We start from the raw sequence: 18,964 nt of genomic DNA on the forward strand, positions 1-18,964 counted from the left end.
AGCCGGCTGCTCCGCTCGACGCGGCACCGGAACAAGCGTCCGTCTCCAGTTGGCCCGCTCGGGTTGGCGGAGACGAGGAGACGAGTCACAGCAGGACTAGAGGAATCATTAGTTCAACATGAAGTCCTCTGTTCCTGCTCTCAACAACAGTAACTAGTCGGGAGAGGGGGGAACAGGTCTCGGTGCTGGTGCAGGTCGGTGTCGGGGCCGCCATGCCTGTATTCGGGGTGAGGGTCGCGGTCGTCGCCGTGTTGGTGTTGTCCATCGGAGTCGCAGCCATTCAAGAGGAGCAAAAAGCGGAACAGGAACAGCCTCCGGCAGAGGTAGGGGTTTCCTTTTACACGTCCCCGGGTAGATGTGTTTCTCCCCGGGGGGAGGCGGTGTTTTGCCGCGTTCCATTTGTCATCGGAAGTGGGGATTTCCCAGTTCCCAGTCGGAATTTTCAACTGGAACGCCCCTCGAAGTGGGATTTCCCACTGGGAAAGTGGGAGAAGCTTCACCACCACCGAGTTCAGATTCCAAGATGGCTGCCCCGGTTGTAAACAGTAGAAGAGAGCTCTGTAAAAATTCGTAGCACTTCTTTCTAGTTTTTGTCACACTAGATCAGTCATATACAAGTATTGTTCGGCATATATATGCTGCTATAGTGTACTTCACATTTTTCATGTGGTATATGCGAACTACAAACTTGTTTTCCGACTTTGTAACTGGAACGCTGATAACTCAGTTGTGACGTCATTCCCAGATCCGAGTTCCGACTTCCGAGGTAAATGGAACGCAGCATTTGAGCCGGTGGTAGCGCCGAGCTAAAGCCTGATTTATGGTTCCGCGTTAAATCGACGCAGAGCTTACGCCGTAGGCTCTGCGTTGGTGTAACGCGGACCCATAAATCAGCCATAACGCGCTAGCCGCCACGCAGCGCCGTGTCCGGGTGTGTTGATGTTCCAGGCTGATCCAGACACACAGACTTGAGTGTGAACCGTAACCTGGCTGCTTTTATTCCCCACCTTCCCCCAACAGAAAGCTTCAAGTGCCCGTCCCGTGGGGCCAGTCGTGTCTGAAGATGGCTCCAGCAAAGCAAACCTGGGTTTCATCCACGCCTTCCTGGCCTCTGTCTCCGTCATCATCGTGTCAGAGTTGGGGGACAAGACGTTTTTCATCGCAGCCATCATGGCCATGCGTTACAACCGCCTCACCGTACTGGCGGGGGCCATGCTGGCCCTGGGGATCATGACCTGTCTCTCAGGTGGGTGGTCTCATGTTTCACACTCAATGATCAATTTTATTTATATAGCCTCTGTTACAACAGGAGTTGTCTCTAGGCGCTTTCCAGAGACCCAGAACATAAGATAAGATAAGATAATCCTTTATTTCTCCCTCAATGGGGAAACTCACATTGTTCAGCAGTAGTACACTTAACACACACATGCAGGAGAGGGGAAAAAAAACCCCACATATATACCGTATTTTCCATATATTAGGCGCACCTTCAATGAATGATGTATTTTAAAACTTTTTCCATATAAGGTGCACTGCATTATAAGGCGCACTAAATATATGGTAAAATACCGTACTATAGTGGCTGGGGTTGAGTTACATATCTACCTGATGGAGCTGCGCTACAGGAAATGCTACAAAATCCTACAGCAAATGCAAAAAAAACAAAAACAAGAAGAAAAGAACCGTATGTCAAACTTTATTAACAAAATAAAAACCAGCTTTGCTCCGTCTCGTCAAAGTCGCCATTATGTGAGTCAGCGTCGCTGCTGTTGTCTTGAACGTCTGTGACGATTTCTGACGTTTTTAGCGCCGTTAATTCGGCGACACCAACTACAGTAGCTACAATCCCCCTGACTACAGTAACAGACATTACCGTAATGATCATATATAAGGCACATTGCCGGTTTTTGAGAAAATTAAAGGCTTTTAGGTGCGCCTTATAGTGCAGAAAATACGGTATCATGAAGGGGGTGGGAGACATTGTCCATGATGGATGACCCCCCGAGCAATTATTACATAAACATAACATAAACAATAGCAGGTAAAAGATCCCCTAGTGGGAGAAAAACCTTAAGCCAAACAGTGGCAAGAAAAACTCCCCTTTAGGAGGGAAGAAACCTTGAGCAGGACCAGGATCATAAGGGGGGGCCCTCCTGCTGGAGGCCAGACTGGACAGTCACTTTAGTCACAGTCGTCTGGGCAGATGTACATTTTTCACTAGGGATGCTGCGATCCAACTTTTTCACTTGCGATCCGATACCACAGCCCTAGTACCGATCCGGTACTGATACCAGCACATATTCTATCTCTCTGTTCTGACCAATAGGTTCACGTTTTTTAGTACTTATTTTTTAGTGTGGAATAATAGAAAAGGCTTGATAAAGTGACATTGCTCAAAATGAGAATAACATACTTCCTGAGATGAATAGTCCACAACAGTAGGTTATTATGACAAAACTTGAGCCATTTATTAGATATAATTTTTTTTTAACATAAAATAGGCAGTAGCATTAAATAAAACAAATAACATCTTAACATGAAAAGTCCAATATAAAAAAAATCTAAGAAAAAAAATGTAAGAACAAATTTACTAAAAGTGGGCTTTGTTTGACATGTTACCATAAATAAAAGTCATGACTTCCAAAGTCAGATAAATTCTACTGCCAGTGGCCTGTGCTGCTGTGTGTGAGAACAGAACTAGATATAACGTAGCGATGCTCGAGGTGTTGAATTAAGCGTTGAAATCCCACATAACTCACTATGACGGGCTGGTCATCAAGCACAGTAAACTGCACAATCTTTTCTGCGGACCGCTCAGCTCCGCGCAAGAGCGGACTGTCGCAGCGTTTTCGCCCGCCTGCTGTGCAAACCGCGCTCTATGTGAAAGCAGCTTGAGACTTGTGCTTCACACGTTTTGCACTCTGCCTTTCATGTTTTTTTATCCTTTACTTTAAAGTATTGCCACACCGCTGACATTTTATGCTCTCTCTCTCTTGCGGTTGTTGTTATCACGTGAGTTCCTCCTCCCCTCTCCTTTCTTCCTCGTGTGTGAGAAGCAAGTGCTGGATGGAAAAGCTGGAGAGGATTTTTTGAATGGGGTGCTAGTATCGCAGTTTTCCCCTGCACTGCGATCCGATCTGTGTTTTTTGGCTGGATCGCAGCATATTTTCGATCTGCAGATCGGATCGCAGCATCCCCATTTTTTCACACTCAATGATCCCTCGCTATTTTCATTGTAATAATGGAGACTCACTGCCTTCACTCCACAGTACTGTTTGGCTATGCCACCACGATCATCCCCAGAATCTACACGTACTACGTATCCACTGCTCTGTTTGCCATCTTTGGGGTGCGTATGCTGAGAGAGGGGCTGAAAATGAGTCCAGACGAAGGACAGGAAGAGCTCGAGGAGGTGCAAGCAGAGATCAAGAAGAAGGATGAAGAAGTAAGTCGACTCATCCCGGATTACAGGTCGTTGCAAACCAAGAGACTTAATATCCACAAGCACATTTCTACAAAGGGAGCCACATGAAACCCCATTACAGTTTTTAATGTTTACAGTTAGGGCACTTGAACTTCCCTTTATGTAGGACATAAACTCAGCGGAAGTTCAGCCATTATATTTTATCTGAAAGCTGCAAACGAAACTCGATGCCTTCCCCCTTGTGGGTGGCTACGGTTGTAGAGTGGGTCGTCCAATGATCGGAGGATTGGCAGTTCGAGCCCTGCTCCCCTCCAATCATCTATGGTTTTCGTCTTCACCCTCCTTGCCTCCAGTGAGGGTCTTGCTGGTGTGTGAGTGTGTATGAACGGTTCCGGTGGTGGTCGGAGAGGCTGTTGGCCCTGATTGGCTGCCACGTCTCCGTCAGTCTGCCCCAGGGCAGCTGTGACTACCATCACCACGTATGAATGAGGAGTGAATGAATAATATATGACCATTGGAAAGTGACCTTGGGTTCCTTGAAATGGCGCTATATAAATGCAAGTTGTTGTTGTGAGATCAGAGAGTTGGAGTAAATACATGCTGTGACTAGACACGAGAGAAAGAAGTATCTGCTTCATGATTTCATTCACACTGAGCAATTGGTTTCTCTCTTTAAGGCAGATTTAGGTTGCGGTGTGAAACCACAAACGCTACTGCTTTGCTTGTTATGGAGAGGTCTCTGTTTCAAGTCTTATTTTTAGCAGCGACAGAAATGTAACAAACATGCGTGTAGAAAATGCTGACGAGCTCAGTCCGAATACGTATTTAAAACATTATTTCAAGCGTTAAGCTCAATGTCAATGCTGTGTGTCCAGCTGCAGCGGTCGAAGCTCACTAACGGATCACTAGATGTGGAGGCTGGATCAGGGACCGCTCTACCTCAGTCCAAGTGGCACAGCTTCATCTCCCCCATCTTCATCCAAGCCCTAACCCTCACCTTCCTCGCAGAGTGGGGGGACCGCTCACAGTTGACCACAATTATTCTAGCTGCACGGGAGGTTTGTTACATTTACACTACAATGTACAATTGTTTGTTTTAATACCGTATCATATATTTGTACACCTTAGTTGGGAACAGTTGAGACCAAACATCTGAGCCAGCCTACTAACGGCTAATGCTCCTCGTTGCAGAGTTAAAACCATGTTCAGTCAATCAGGATGAAATGCTTTTCTTTTAAACCCCAGGATCCCTTTGGAGTTGCGGTGGGTGGCACATTTGGGCACTGCTTATGTACAGGACTGGCTGTGATAGGAGGACGAATGATCGCTCAGAAGATATCTGTCAGAACAGGTGAGGTCTTCTTGGCTCTGTTTTACTGTACTCTTACTAGTTTAAGGATCTGGTCACATCAGATGTTTTCCACTGCCTTTAATTTAAGTGTCTGTAAAAGTTCACAAAATTCAAAGTTTAGGATCAACTCAAAAGATGACAAGTTGTCTTATAACGTGTTGTCAGAAATAGGCAAATTAACTTGTGTTGACATTCTAATACTGATATGCTAAAATATGCATTTTTATTTTATTTTGCTCCATAGTAAGAAGGAAAAACTTAAATGCTTCCTCCGATCTAAAACATACAGTTTGTAAGACAAAAGCGTCTGCTAAACGACAGTAGTAGTAGTTGCAGATCTATTTTTCTTTATTCACACAGCTTACTTTACTGCTGGTAATCGATGTAGAGGCACATCAAAGTGATCGAGTTATAATTAAAAAAAACAACAGATTATGATTCCAGTTAGATTGGATACTATTTTATTTCATTTATTTTTTATAGTTTAGAACAACAGCATTCAGTACCTTTTTCAAAGCATACTCAATGTTTCAATCAGACAAATGGTTCTCTAAAGGTTATGGGGTCTGGGGAGCTTCCTGTAGGAAAACATAAAATGAAGAAGTAGAATCCTTCCATCGAATACTGTCTCAGTGAATTCTAGTTTTCACAATCACCTCATTAATTTCCATTTCCTCATTTGTAAGAGACTAGTATCAGCCCAGGACCCGCAGTGATTCAAAAGTTACACCCCAACGTCGGTGTTTTGCATTGCCTAATTCCATGTTTACTATAATTTTCAGATATTTGTTCCCAGGTGTTTCGTCAAGGGCTTGTGTTTTGTCAACCAGTTGGAATTTAACTAAAACGTAAAAATTTAATTTGAAATGTCTCATCACACAAGTTGGATGTCAATGATAATGCGTCACATTTTGACTCATAACAACCTGAAATGAATCTATAAGCCCATGTGCTTGTGTTGCCATGATAACAGTAAATTGAACGGCTCATGTAACCAGAGCTGTCATTGTCCAAGGTCTTCGAGCTGCCAGACTAGGCTTTCAGATTGATGCAAGATAAAAAGTTTCTTACCAAAGCAGTTATGCATGTCTTCCTCTCCTCTGCTGACTCCGGACTTCTTGTTTTTTGTTCTGTTTTTTTTTTTAAATTGGTCTCCATGTGAAGCTTGATGCTGACTAATTTCCTACTTTTTAGACACAAAAAGTATCTTATCAGGCTGTATACAGTAGATGTAGGCTAAAATCTTATACCACTGTAACTCAACCATCAGACATGGCTCATTTATACTGGATTAGTATCACAGACGTCCTCTGCAATAACTACAAATTACCTCAGGTCTCCCGATGATACTAGTGCTGTGTGAATACGGCCAAACGGGCTCTTATTGCTGCACTCATACATTCAATTAATCCAGTTTTGTCCAATTCCAGTTAGGGCTGTTCGATTAATTGATTTTTAAATCGTAATCGCGATTATGTAATTAGAACGATGTTAAAATGTGAAAATCGTAAAATCGATTTTTCAATTATTTTTTTTTTTTTAACCTTGTCTGCACACATATTAATGATTGATATCATATTAATGATTGATACCATATTAATGATTGATGGAAATACCTCTCAATACCTGCGACAAGTGCCCCATCGGAGAGGCTCTTTAGTGTAGGAGGGGGCGTTGTAACATGCCACCGGGCATCCCTCAAGCCAGATGCCGTAGACCGGCTCGTGTTCCTTGCAAAAAACTTGCAAATGTGAATAGCAAATGTAATGACTGACATTACACACCTCTACCTCCTTCATGGGTTGCATTATTATTTAGCATGCAAAGACCCAGTTTAGTTTAATTAGAAAATGTCTTGTTTTATTTAATTGGAAATATAACTTACTGTATGTTTGCAAGTGCTGATTTTTTTTTTTTTTTCAGAGATAAAACTTTATATTTTATTATATTTTTTAAAACTTTTTTCCAACTTATTTTACAGAGTTTTGCACTTTATTCATTCATTTTTGGTTTAATAAGAGCAAAGTTTGCACTTAAAGCCCAATGGGGCAAATGTTCAATAAAAAAACAGCATATTTGAAATCATTTCTTTGCCTTTTGTCAATTCACAAAATAATCGTAATCGAAAATCGGATTTTGAGAGAAAAAAATCTAGATTTTATTTTTGGGCAAAATCGAACAGCCCTAATTCCAGTGCAGAGCTACAGCCATGCATGTTTTACATGTTTCCCTGCTACAAGTGATTGTCATGAACAGACTTGTGCAGACCTTGATTCCAAGCTGATGATCAGCTCATTTGAATTGGGTGTGTTGAAGCAGACTCGTATTAAACACGCAGGACAGCAATCAGGGACTGGAATTAGGCAACGCTGAACCTATCGTAAGCTGGCATCATCTGTGATAGTTAAGACATGTTAGTTGCCATGTTGAGTTGTTGTGGGTTTTCCATCGGGGTTTCATTGTAGGAACTAAACTGCCACTGTAAAGTGCTTACACCTCTTATCAAGAGTGAATTGGTATTAATGTTAAATTTAATGCATCTTTTTGTTTTGTTTCCATAGTTACCATCATCGGAGGGATCGTTTTTCTGGCATTCGCCTTCTCTGCCCTGTTCATCAAGCCAGAAGCTGGATTTTAAATGGGGCGGGTGGGGGGTGTAAATAAGTGTAAAATATGGTCAAGCTGCTGAAAAGAGACTGTAGTTTTGACTCCTGTGTCCAACAGAAAAACATTCACATCCCTACCTGCTTTTCTTGAACGTCTTGGCTCCACTGGTGTCTGGGAATCAGTGGGCTCCCTCAAGTTGGCATCAAATGACATTTCTATCCGTTGACTGCCAAGAAAATCTTCCTTTTTAGTTGAGATGTTAGACACTTGGTTTAAACGAGAAAAGACTCATTTCATGTTGTCAGAAGGAAATATCCTGACCTGGTTACTGAGGACCGTGGAACAGATGGTAGCCTGGAGATGAGGTCGGGACTCTATCACAGATGCGTTTTTCTATCTCGAGGTCTGTAGATAGAACAAACTTCTGATGTCTGCCCTTTAACTGTGTGCAGGACAGTCCTCTCTACTGGCTCTCATAGGCACCAAGTCCATTTGAAATCCTTTTTTTTCTTCTTCTGTTTCTAAGTGTTCCTCAGAGCTGGTGTTGCTCTGACACTTTGTTAGATGCTCTTAAGTGGTCCTACCATGAAGGTAAACATAACCAGCATCACATTATACATGTATCTTTATTTTGTGATTTAAGATATTTTATTTCCGTGTATGGTTGTCATAAAATAATTTGCCATCGTTTTCCATAGGAGTGATCTTTAGAGAAACTGACCTGTAAATACCTGTCCAGGTGACTTCATACCTACTACAGTACTTTATCTAAAGCTGTTTTATTTTCCCCCCAAACAAACAGCATAGTAGACACACTGAGGACCTTCATATTTACATAGACCATTTTTAGATCCAGGTATTGAACAAACCGTGTTTAGAACAAAGAAAAAAGGACCAGGTATGGCCTGCACACGTGGACGGCTCCTCTGACTGGAGCCGTTTCCCGTGTAGGTTGTTGCTTTGGCAGACGGGGCTCTGAATCATCGTAACAGATGCTAAACAAACACATCAGGTAGAGTAGGTGAACATTAACTTTGTCGTCGATACTAGAAATCACTCCTAACTGTAGGGTTGCCGTAGCAACAATGCAGTCTCAACCTACACGATCCCTTTGATTTTAATATGCATCTACTTAGCTTCATTTTCTTTTTTTGGTACATGTGCTGTAAGGCAGAAAGATTGGGAGACGTCATGATAAGCAAGGAATGGAAATGCTTATTTTTAAACTGAACAGGCTAATTGTCAATATTTGACAGTCTGTGTCCAGCTGTGAAATACTTCTGTTTTTGTCCTATGGGTGGTTGAAATGCCTATAAAACTAAAATACTCAATAAAAAGGTTTTGTCTTGTTTGATTTCTACACCACTTATCAGTCTGTTTGATTTGAACACTCGCCTGGATCAGGTGACAGAAACTCCACGTCAGGTAAGCATAAAGAGTAGTTGGAGTCAACAGCAGAGATTTTATGGCTTTATTTTTCATGAGGGGAGAAAATGATATGTCACAAAAGGTAATGTTTAATTTTATAAAGGGTTTGGCTCAAGAAATAAAGGCAAGGGTGCACAGTTGTTGCAGGAACCTTTTAAAATTTTCACAAGAAGTTCCAGAGAAATACAGATTAGAAAACTGCACCCACACAGGAACTGATACAAACACGTGAAAACTGTTAACCTAGATGAACAGCAGGGGGCAGTAGAGGATTTTCAGAAGCCAGAAAATCGTCTCATCTCTGCATGAGCCCGACAGAAGTGCTGTGGTAATTGGATAAGAGCACACCTTAAATTTGGCTGTCTGTGCAATTAAACAACTTAACTACTCTCCAATTTGGAGTTGTTTATTCAATTGAGCACTGTAGCACTACATTTGTAGAGCCAAACAACCTCCTACACAGATCTTCACATCAAGAACAAACAGTTAAATGCACTCACTTTCTCAAGTGCACACCAACCAGATACAACATTTAACATCATGCACTGTTGTCTTTTCATTTAGGCCTCATCTCCTTAACAAACTCTGGATGACAATATTGTGCATTTCCCTTCAATAGTTAAGACAACTTTTTGGTGTTTCAAAGATCTGAGTGACATCCAAGTCCACCTGCAGGTTAGACGAGACGCTGGTTCCAACCTGAGCGAATCAGACACTGCAGGACGAGTGCTAATCAGGTACTATTAAGTTCACAAGAGGTGTTGAGTTGTGAAGGTATCATCAGACATCACTTTGTAGCAATGAAGAAGCTGCTGAGCAGTAATCTAGGTACCATTGTGTCTGCAGAATATTAGTGATGATCTCAGCATCATCCTTCAGCTTGATCATACAAATTAAGGCTTGTTCCAAAAATACTGACACCAGCCAGGGACAGGACGTACCTCTGTTTTCAGAAAAACCCTCATGTGCCTGCTGAACACTGAAGAGGCAGAAAATTAAGCAGTAGTGGGAGTTAAAACCCGTGTTTGCGTGTGTTGGTGTCAATGAAGCTGAGAACAAGGATAAGAATTGTCTGAATGTGCACCTGTAAAGACACCAATGGCTTCTCGTGATAATCCCAGATGTTTAGAGAAGGAAACGAGCATCTGTCAAGCAGAAGCCTCTCCAAGGCAAGGGTTGGATGATCACCCAAAGAAAAAACATTTGATTTGATTATTACTACTCTTTATGTAGTTTAGGGTTATAAATCTTAAGGATGAGGGTGGAATAAAGCATCTGGGAAGTCGATTAAAAATGGAGGAATCTTTAGGACAAAAGTGCTGCAAAGAATGAAAATATATTATGAATGATTGTATTGGCAAATTGCATTGTTGATCACAATTTGTGACATATAGTTTAGTAATGAGGTTTCAGCACATCGTTTTAAAAGCTTTAAAATACGTCAAAATATTTGTCTGAGTTTTAAGAATTTATGTGGGAACAAAAATGGGTCAAGGATTAAAAACTGTGACCCAACAAACAGAAATCAACAGTCTGCTATGCAGACACACGAACACATCCTCCTGAAAGAAGGGAGGCTGGGAAACATCAACTGAGCCTTTTAAGATCTTTTTTTTCATAATAATACCTGAAAAAAAAGTCAAAGCTGCAAATAACAGACTCTGCACTTCATGTCATGCATCATATAAAATATCACTTCTTTCTGTTTCTGTACATTTACATACTATATTACAGTGATATTTTGTACAATAAAATCTCAATTTATATCACATTCTTAAAAATATTTTCTCACCTGTAATTATTATAATTTATTTACTTTTACACAAAAAGACAAGAATAAGAGAACACGTTAAAATCCTCTGTCTGTCTCTGAAATGAAGGTGGAATCTTCATTTCTTCCAGGCTTCATTCATCATGGTGGAGGGCATGACATCGTTCTGCGATGGCGGTTGAAGCACACTTGGATGTGCACACCTACACGCCGAACACAACCTCAGAGGCCCAGGGAGGAACGAGGAGTCTGCTGTAGGGGTTGGGACTTTTTCTTGGAGGGAAGATTTTGAACCAGTGTCAAAACCTACAGCCAAAAACTCAGCGAGCTCAGGCCCGGACCCTCCACTGGACTCTGATCGGCGGCTCTGTGCAAACAGCGGAAGATCTGCCCGTCCAATCACTTCTCAGCTTCAGAGGCACGGTCTCATTGCAGATCTCCTGTGAAGACTCCCGTCACGTCGACACCGTCGTCGGAGTTTGGCCAGGTCCATTTCTGAGCCATCTATCGAGGCTGTGTAGCAGAGCCGTCGGACAAACTTTTTGATCTGTGCATGGCCAGTTTTTGTTGCTGCTGTCGTGGTTTCTGTTGTTGCTGTTGTAACAGTTGCTGCTGCTGGGCTGCAGCACCAAAAGTATTCTGCTGCTGCAGAGGAAACGCTGCCTGTAGGATCAACTGGGTGGACTGGTTTCCATGCAGGAGCTGAGGAGCCTTAATTGAAATATGCAAGTAGTCAGACAGAAACTTGCACAGTGGAGTTCATGTAAAAGCATTTTAAAGGAACATCTGTCAGTGTACTGTATATTTTGGCCTAACTTACAAGAAATCGCAGTTTAAAATGTACAGTTAACAGATTAAAGCAGCACAAAAGGAGCTTTTGCCATTTTTACTTTGACAAGTCTCCACAGGGACTATAAGCTGCTTTTACAACACTATTCGTTTGGTCCCTTGACTGGTTCCTCTCTCCTTCGTGACTTATGCGACTCTCTGGCTGCCGTGATGCTCACTGCTCTGTGAGCTCGTTCCTTCACCGTTGATGTGTCAGTAAAGTGATGTGCAGATGTCGGAAGTACGGTAACGACCAGGACTGGAGTCCTAAATTAATTTAGCAGTTTTTTGTCGATAGCATGGACAGGGGACCGTAAGAGCTTTCAGAAAGTATGAAAGGAATTCATACTGAAAGGAGACTGAAACTGATTTCAAAGTGAAAGAAAGTATTTTGTGCTGCTTTTATACTCAGAACAAATAAAAAGACAGACATGTTATGGGATTCTTTTGAACTCCAGATCCATACATCCCAGATTTCGATCTAATTAATAAGGGAAAGTGTCTTAAATGGACATCTGTAGTTCCATTCATCAACATGAATGGACAGCCACCCTGCCGTTCAGACGGGCAGACGTACCTGTAGAAACTGTGGCGGTTGCTGGGTCAGTGGACTCTGTCCCGCCTGCAAGGCTGCAGCCTGTGAATGTGGCTGTACCTGCTGCTCCAGCTGCTGCTGCTGCTGCAGCGGCTGTTGGGCGAGGCTGATGGTCTGTGTCTGGCCCTGCTGAGGGGAGAAGGCCGTCACCACCTGACCCATAAACATGGTTGTGGGGACCATGACTGCCCCACACGCCATCTGTCCCGTGACTAGTTTAGTCAGCAGCTGGGAACCTGTAGGAAACCTGGAAGAGACGGGCAACCGGCCGGATCAAATAGGTTCAACTTGACCTCATGAAAACATCTTAGGTCTCATGGTGCCCATTGTTGAATGTAGCTTTACTGCACAGACACACTACATCAAATTAAACTGTCAATAAAAGGAATGCAATTAAAAAAACATCCGCAGTTGAAATGTAGCATTTGATAAAGTGGTAGTTGGGGAGACAATTTAAATGCAGTCCAACCTTAGCTGGGCAGCATGGTCCTGTGCAAACGTCCCCACCGCAGGAGCACTGGATCCAGCGTTCTGCGCCAGGCTCGTGGCAATTTGAACCACATTAGCAGGATTTTGCTGGGGAATCATCATGGTGTTGTAAAGAGATGCTGGGAGGGGGCTTTGCTGGGGCTGCAGAGTGAGAGCTGACCTCTGATACTGTAAAGAGCAGAGCTGTAATCAGTGACACGGGTCACCGGTGATTAGATGGAATCAACAACAAAGTTAAGGTGTAAATAATGTCTGAAATGAACAAGGGAAAAGGAAAGAATGTTTCATTTATCTGACCTGTGGGAGTGCTGCACTCTGTTCCCTCAGGAGTGTTGGCTGCTGAGACTGAGGATGGACAACGTGTTGTTGTTTTTGTTGTATGCTGTTCTGCAGAGGACCAGCAGGGACTGCCTGGCCCTGCTTACCCAGAGTCCCTCCCTGCTGTCCAGCACTCCCCGGGGCCATCAGAACAGAGCCTGGACTCAGTCCTGCAGCTCCTTTATGAAGGAACATCTGAGAGACACAATTTAGATTCAGAACCAAAGTCAGAAATAATCATTGGTTTTATGCCCTGCCGTTTGCCACATGTTCCTGAGCCGACTCTGAAGTCCCACCTGCAGACTCTGTCCCTGCACCTTGTGCAGTTCCTGCTGAATCTGCCGCAGCTCATCGTGCTGCTGTTGGATGTTGGCCTCTATAATCCTGGTCCTCTGTTCCAGCTGCTCCTTCAGGTGCTGCATGGCCTCTATCTGGCTATTGAACTGCATTGAAGGTCAGAGACACAGAAACATCACAACAGAGACATGGCATTCCCTGAGATGCTCTATGTTTGCAAGTATGTGTGTCAGCAATTTATTTTAACAAACTGTTAGTGGTGTTTTCAGTATCTAATCTGGGCCGGCTTCACCAGACCACTGGAGAAACAGTCGTCTCCAAGTTTGTTTTCATTGTGTTAACAACAGATCCAGACAAAAGTGCCCCCAGGGGCAACTGGTCAGGAGCCAATAAAAGCGATAAAAAGTGTAAAAGGTGCAGATGATGCTCTAATGACGATGATTTTGCAACGCTGGCTGCAAAAGGTTTTGGTGGCTGTACTTCAGTCCACTCACAGGATTTGGGGTTTGAGTCCTGAGGGGTATTCCAGGAAGCAGGTTCAACAAATTCCGAGTTTAAACCTGAACTCTGAGTTGACTTAACCTGAGATAGGAAAGTCGGAGTTTTCGGTTCCAGAACAGCGGATTTGAGTTAGTTCAATCAACTCTGAGTTTGTTAAGCTCGAGTTAAAAAGCCATCATCAGTAGAGCCCTGAAACAAGGATTCACCATGGCAACCGGCGACAACAAAAGAGCGACATACTTTTTCTTTTTTCTTTTTAAACTTTATTTAACATTTCAATTTACAAAATCCCTTTGAGGAAACATTAGTTTGCATCTGAAGATCCACATACTTCACGCCACTGGAGTTAGAAGTGTCAATACGTGCGTATGAGAGCATATTTCAGAAAAAAAACACAAAACACGAGGATAGAAATGGCGTGGGGGAAAGTTGCTGCAGTCAATGTGTAAGTTTGCATGCAGTATTCATTTAACATTTAAGTGTTTCTCAATCCTGGTCCTCGTGAGCCCCTGTCCTGCATGTTTTAGATGTTTCCCTGCACCAACACAGCTGATTCTAATTAAAGGTCCTCATTAGCTTGTCACCAAGGTCTGCACAACTCTGTTGATGACACAGGTACTTGTATCACGGTGCGCTGAAGCATGCAGGACAAGGGCCCATGAGGAACAAGATTGAGTAAGCACACTGTCTTATAGTATTACAGATGAAAGCAGTGGTGGAATGGTATTGAATGAAATGTTATTGTCATTTAGATCAGGGGCAGCCGCCACACCTCGGCTTCAGGGGAAAATGTTTTTTTTAAATTTTTTTTATGCATTTATGGAATTACTCCGTGTCTATTTGTATTGATTTATTCAATTACTTTATACATATAAAATAACTACAAATGCATATCAGAAAAACATGATGGATTTCACTAGTTATTATCTTTCCCAACACTTGAAGTTAAACTCGGATGTCCCTGTTATATTGTTGCACTGACATAGTGAATAAAATACGTTGCGTTTGTTAGATATGCTTTTTCTGCTCTCTCTCTGCCGCTGCCCCATTGGCTGAATTGACGCCACTGAGGGAGGAGACAGAGAGAAACTCAGGCTTTATTGGAGTAAACCTGCTAGCGAGCAGGTTAGGTTCAGAGGCTCAGTTGCCGTAGTAACTGACTCAGAGTTTGAGTTAACTCGCTTTCTGGAACTGAAAACTCTGGATTTCCCTCATCTCAGGCTTAACAAACTCAGGATTTTCACTAAACCTGCTTCCTGGAATACCCCTCTGGTCCATCATTACAGCGTTTACGTCTTGTTTCATTTTTTTGTCTGCATTTAGCTGGCTAGATGATACATCCGATCCATAATTTATCTTTGTTTTTTATAGTTAGAAGAAGCATATTCAAAAAATTCATAAATTATTCAGACTACACTTGTCTCGGTTAAGTGCTCCAAATTCTGCGTGTCTGACACCTCCTAAAATATGTGAATGAGTTTCTCACTTGGTGGGTTTGAAGTTGTGGCTGTTGTTGAGGCTGCTGTTGTTGCAGCTGTGAAACCATGGAAGGTGCCACGTTCTTCCCAGTGTTTTGGGAATTCATCGAGTGCTGATAAAAACAACAGAGATACCAGAGAAAAGAGAATAAAAGGTCCAGATGAAATCCCTTGTGAGCCAGCCAGCGCACTAAGAAACCTCACACAGGCCTCCTCTCCAGCCTGCAGACTGACCTGACTGCTCACTGATGATCTCCGTTGTGGGGTCATCTCCACGGCCAAGGACGACTGTCGACCCGGTGTGCTTCTACCTCCTTGAACTTTAATCCGTGTTGCTGAAAACGAAAACACAAAAGTCTCATCACAAAAAGGAAAAAAAACTGCCCGGCTTGCTTGGGAATGAACATCTGTGTGGGGCTTACAGGCCGGGTCCGATACGGTGGTGAGAGAGGACTTGCGTGAGCTGCGAGACGAGGCCGAGGGCGTCCGACTGTGGTTGAAGCGCTCTAAAGCGTCTTTCAGGCTGCAGGTGTTGAGTTGGTTCTCAGAGCCTGAGTTCTGGGACTGCTGTTACAAAGCGTTGTCACGTGTCACTAAACGGACTCGGCTCCTTTCAAATAAGGTAACTTCTGCTGAGCAAATATCTCACCGTGTCAGCAGTGATTTCAGGCGGTGACTCTGCAATTCCAAGCTCTCTCCGCTGCTCTGCTCTTACTTCAGCATAGCTTCAAAGCAAAGATGGTGAATGAAAAACACACACATTACTGTCAAAATGAATGCGATAAAAATGTGTTTCTTTTTTATTATGACTAGGGGTGGGCAAAAATATCGATATGGCAATATATTGCGATACTTTTCCAGCCGATTCAATATCGATATTCAAAATTTGAATATCGATTTTTTTTTATTTATTTTTTTTATCCCCGATCTTTGTCCCATTATATCACCCAGTGCTCCTGCCTAAGTGACAGTCCTGGGCATTTCCACTCTCTACCAACCCTGGGAGGGCCCTGCACTAAGCTCAGGTTTTATTTCACGTTTTATTTCATTTTATAATTTATTTTTTATATAACACAATTGCCTGTCCTTAAAAAATGAAAAATAATGGACAGAGGTTTATTTATTTATGGATTTATATCTATACTGACTGATCACTGTGCCTGTCCTTGGTTTTAGTACCCATCTTTTTTGTGTTTATTATCATTTGCCACATAATTAAAGCAACCTCATACTAAATTTAATGTTAATTTCATATGATGTAAATAATATGAAAAACATATACAAATATGTTGTAACTTTAGCTTGTATAGTTATAATAAAACATTGTTTTGACTCAGTTTTTCCCAAGAATTGTCACTATAATCTGATGAACGTGCAACTCGGATTTTAAGATCCATCACTATCATCACTTGGATTTTAAGATGTGTAATGCATTTTTAAATTTTTCGGTGAACTATGTAGAATATAATAATCGGGATATCGCATAATCGGGATATCGCAATGCGTATCGTATCGTGGCTCAAGTATCGTGATGCGTATCGTATCGTGAGGTCCTTCCCAATACCCACCTCTAATTATGACTAGAAACTCAAGCTTCATGAGGTAAATATGTAACATACCTCACAACAGTGTGTGTGCAGACAATAAACTCTGGTCTTGAGTTCCACTGGTGGTAAGTGATGTAGTAGCGGGTCTGCAGCCAAATCCACTGCTGCCCTTTAGTGAGGAATCTGTAATAGCACGACTTTCCTTTGCCATACTGCATTACTGTACGGGACGAAGAAGACTGAACTTTACTGTTTGAAGGTTCAAGTAGACGCTCACAGCTGTTGTGCAGAATGGCGGACGGAAGTACGCTCACAGTGTTCGTGGCATTTGGCCAGCGTCTCCAGGTCATCGACGTGGTAGTAGTCATATCCTGAGGTGCCCAGGACCTCAAAGGGGAGGTAACCTATGATGGGTGGAGCTCTGCAGAAAACCAGTGAGGATTATTGACAGGAGTGAGTCATTTAGATAAACTTAGCACTCTATTATGGGACCTATTATGGCCTCTAATACCTATGTTAAACAGGCGTTGAATGTCTTAAAAACAAGCTTTTGATTGTTTTTGCTAAATAAGTCAGAAATTCAGCCTCTAAACCAGGGGTCGGCAACCCAAAATGTTGAAAGAGCCATATTGGACCAAAAACACAAAAAACAAATATGTCTGGAGCCGCAAAAAATGAAAAGTCTTGTATCAGCCTTAGAATAAAGGCAACACATGCTGCATGTATATATATTAGTTATAACTGGGGGAAGATTTTTTTTTTCATTATGCACGTCGAGAAAAGAGTCAAAATGTCAAGAAAAAAGTCGAAATGTGGAGAAAAAAGTCAGTATTTCGAGAAAAAAGTCAAAATTTCGAGAAAAAAGTCGAAATGTCGATTAATGTTGAAGTACAATCTTGACAAAAAAGTTGAAATGTCGAGAAAAGAGTCGAAATGTGGAGAAAAAAGTCGAAATCTCAAGAAAAAAGTCGAAATTTCGAGATTAAAAAGGAAAGGACAAAGGAAGAAAAAAAGAAGAAAAAAAGGAAAAAAAGAAGAAAAAAAAGGAAAAAAAGAAAAAAAAGGTCAAACATTTTTGAAAAAGCTCCAGGAGCCACTAGGGCGGCGCTAAAGAGCCGCATGCGGCTCTAGAGCCGCGGGTTGCCGACCCCTGCTCTAAACCATGTCTTTATCTTCCCATTCTCTAACCTCATTATCTATGCAGGATTCTGAGTGGGCGGGGCTATGATAATGAGGCTCTGTGCTGATTGGCTGCCTGAATGACGCCATACACCGCTACGAATAAATGGCGGAAGCTCCGGCCGGCGAAGTTAGTTGTGGGCGTGGTTTCACGCTCGGAGGCCAATTCGGGGCTACATATTGCACAGTCCTATCATTAAAAGTAAGATGTGTTTAATAACAGGGGCTAGAGCAGCAACTTTACGAGCTACATTGAGAATATAAAAGAAAAAAAGACAACAACAAAAAACTCATCATAGAAATATGCCGTACTTGATACCAAGTGCTTTAAATGCACCTAATCTTTGTCATAAGTTACTTTTCGGTACTCTGACCGCTAGTCTAACCTTTCCTTCGTCCAATATTATCACAACTGCAGGGAAATGTCTAGTCCTAAAAAACTGAACTAAGCAGACTAAATTTGAAACTGTGACCATCATATTTTAACCAAATGTCCTGCAGCATCTTAAATAGCTCCTGGTCACTGGTGAAAAGTCTGCTGCTGTATAGTGTTAGCCAATTTATTTTACTTTGATTCAAAGAAATAAGCAAGCAGGCTTCAGTTCGAAACTAAACAGTCCGTGACTTTTTGACCGGACAGTTTTGATTCGTCCATTAGGCAACATCAGCACTAAATGAACTCCACTGGGAAATCATGATGACCAATAGCAGGTCAGGCTGCCCCGACTTTTTACACGCTTATTTGTATTATCGGAAGCCACGGTGTGTTCATGGAAAACTAACTGCCTGTAAGTGTTTCTAACTCGTTTGGTTTGTGTCATACAACAGGCCATAAATACAGACAGATATCAGGAGAAATACACAAACTCAAGCACACATGCAACCACCACAGAAGCCAACAAGCATACCTGTGGTCCAAGAAGAGAAATTTCCACTCTAAACTATGTCTGGAGGTGAATTCCTCATTAGGCTCCTCTATAGTGCACATCTCCTTTGAGGGGTGGAAAGCAAGTACAGAAATTATACATACATAAGTACATTCTCGCTACACTTCAAACTTGAAAATTTGTATGTCTTTACAGCATAGCTTTGGTTGTAATCAATTTTATTGAGATACAATGGCGTTAAGGAATGTTAAAACATAAGTACAA

General features: G+C 42.2%; 2 protein-coding genes across 6 annotated transcripts in view; one reads left to right on the top strand and one right to left on the bottom strand.

Annotated features, from left to right (window-relative positions):
* The first annotated feature begins 23 nt into the window (after positions 1–23).
* On the top strand, positions 24–8,742 carry tmem165 (transmembrane protein 165). The gene is made up of 6 exons (XM_061737999.1): positions 24–323; positions 1,021–1,246; positions 3,270–3,445; positions 4,300–4,482; positions 4,670–4,775; positions 7,337–8,742. Exons 1-6 carry the CDS (start codon positions 213–215, stop codon positions 7,411–7,413), a joined length of 879 nt encoding a protein of 292 aa, XP_061593983.1. The 5' UTR covers positions 24–212; the 3' UTR covers positions 7,414–8,742.
* An 85-nt stretch (positions 8,743–8,827) lies between these two features.
* clocka (clock circadian regulator a) overlaps positions 8,828–18,964 on the bottom strand; it is a 37,376-nt gene continuing 27,239 nt past the window's right edge. For 2 of the 5 annotated variants that reach the window (XM_061737993.1, XM_061737995.1), the window contains exons 11-22: positions 18,722–18,804; positions 16,949–17,055; positions 16,707–16,854; positions 15,737–15,812; positions 15,510–15,654; positions 15,322–15,422; positions 15,096–15,200; positions 13,108–13,254; positions 12,791–13,006; positions 12,474–12,676; positions 11,987–12,251; positions 8,828–11,292 (exon numbers count right to left, since the gene is read on the bottom strand). In XM_061737993.1, coding sequence (XP_061593977.1) covers positions 11,086–11,292; positions 11,987–12,251; positions 12,474–12,676; positions 12,791–13,006; positions 13,108–13,254; positions 15,096–15,200; positions 15,322–15,422; positions 15,510–15,654; positions 15,737–15,812; positions 16,707–16,854; positions 16,949–17,055; positions 18,722–18,804 — 1,803 coding nt within the window. In that variant the 3' untranslated portion in view covers positions 8,828–11,085. The remainder of the gene's footprint in view (positions 11,293–11,986; positions 12,252–12,473; positions 12,677–12,790; positions 13,007–13,107; positions 13,255–15,095; positions 15,201–15,321; positions 15,423–15,509; positions 15,655–15,736; positions 15,813–16,706; positions 16,855–16,948; positions 17,056–18,721; positions 18,805–18,964) is intronic. The other 3 variants (XM_061737998.1, XM_061737996.1, XM_061737997.1) reach the window with 3 other exon arrangements.

The sequence above is a fragment of the Cololabis saira genome, chromosome 13, assembly GCF_033807715.1.
Source record: "Cololabis saira isolate AMF1-May2022 chromosome 13, fColSai1.1, whole genome shotgun sequence".
NCBI classification, from domain to species: Eukaryota; Metazoa; Chordata; class Actinopteri; order Beloniformes; family Belonidae; genus Cololabis; species Cololabis saira.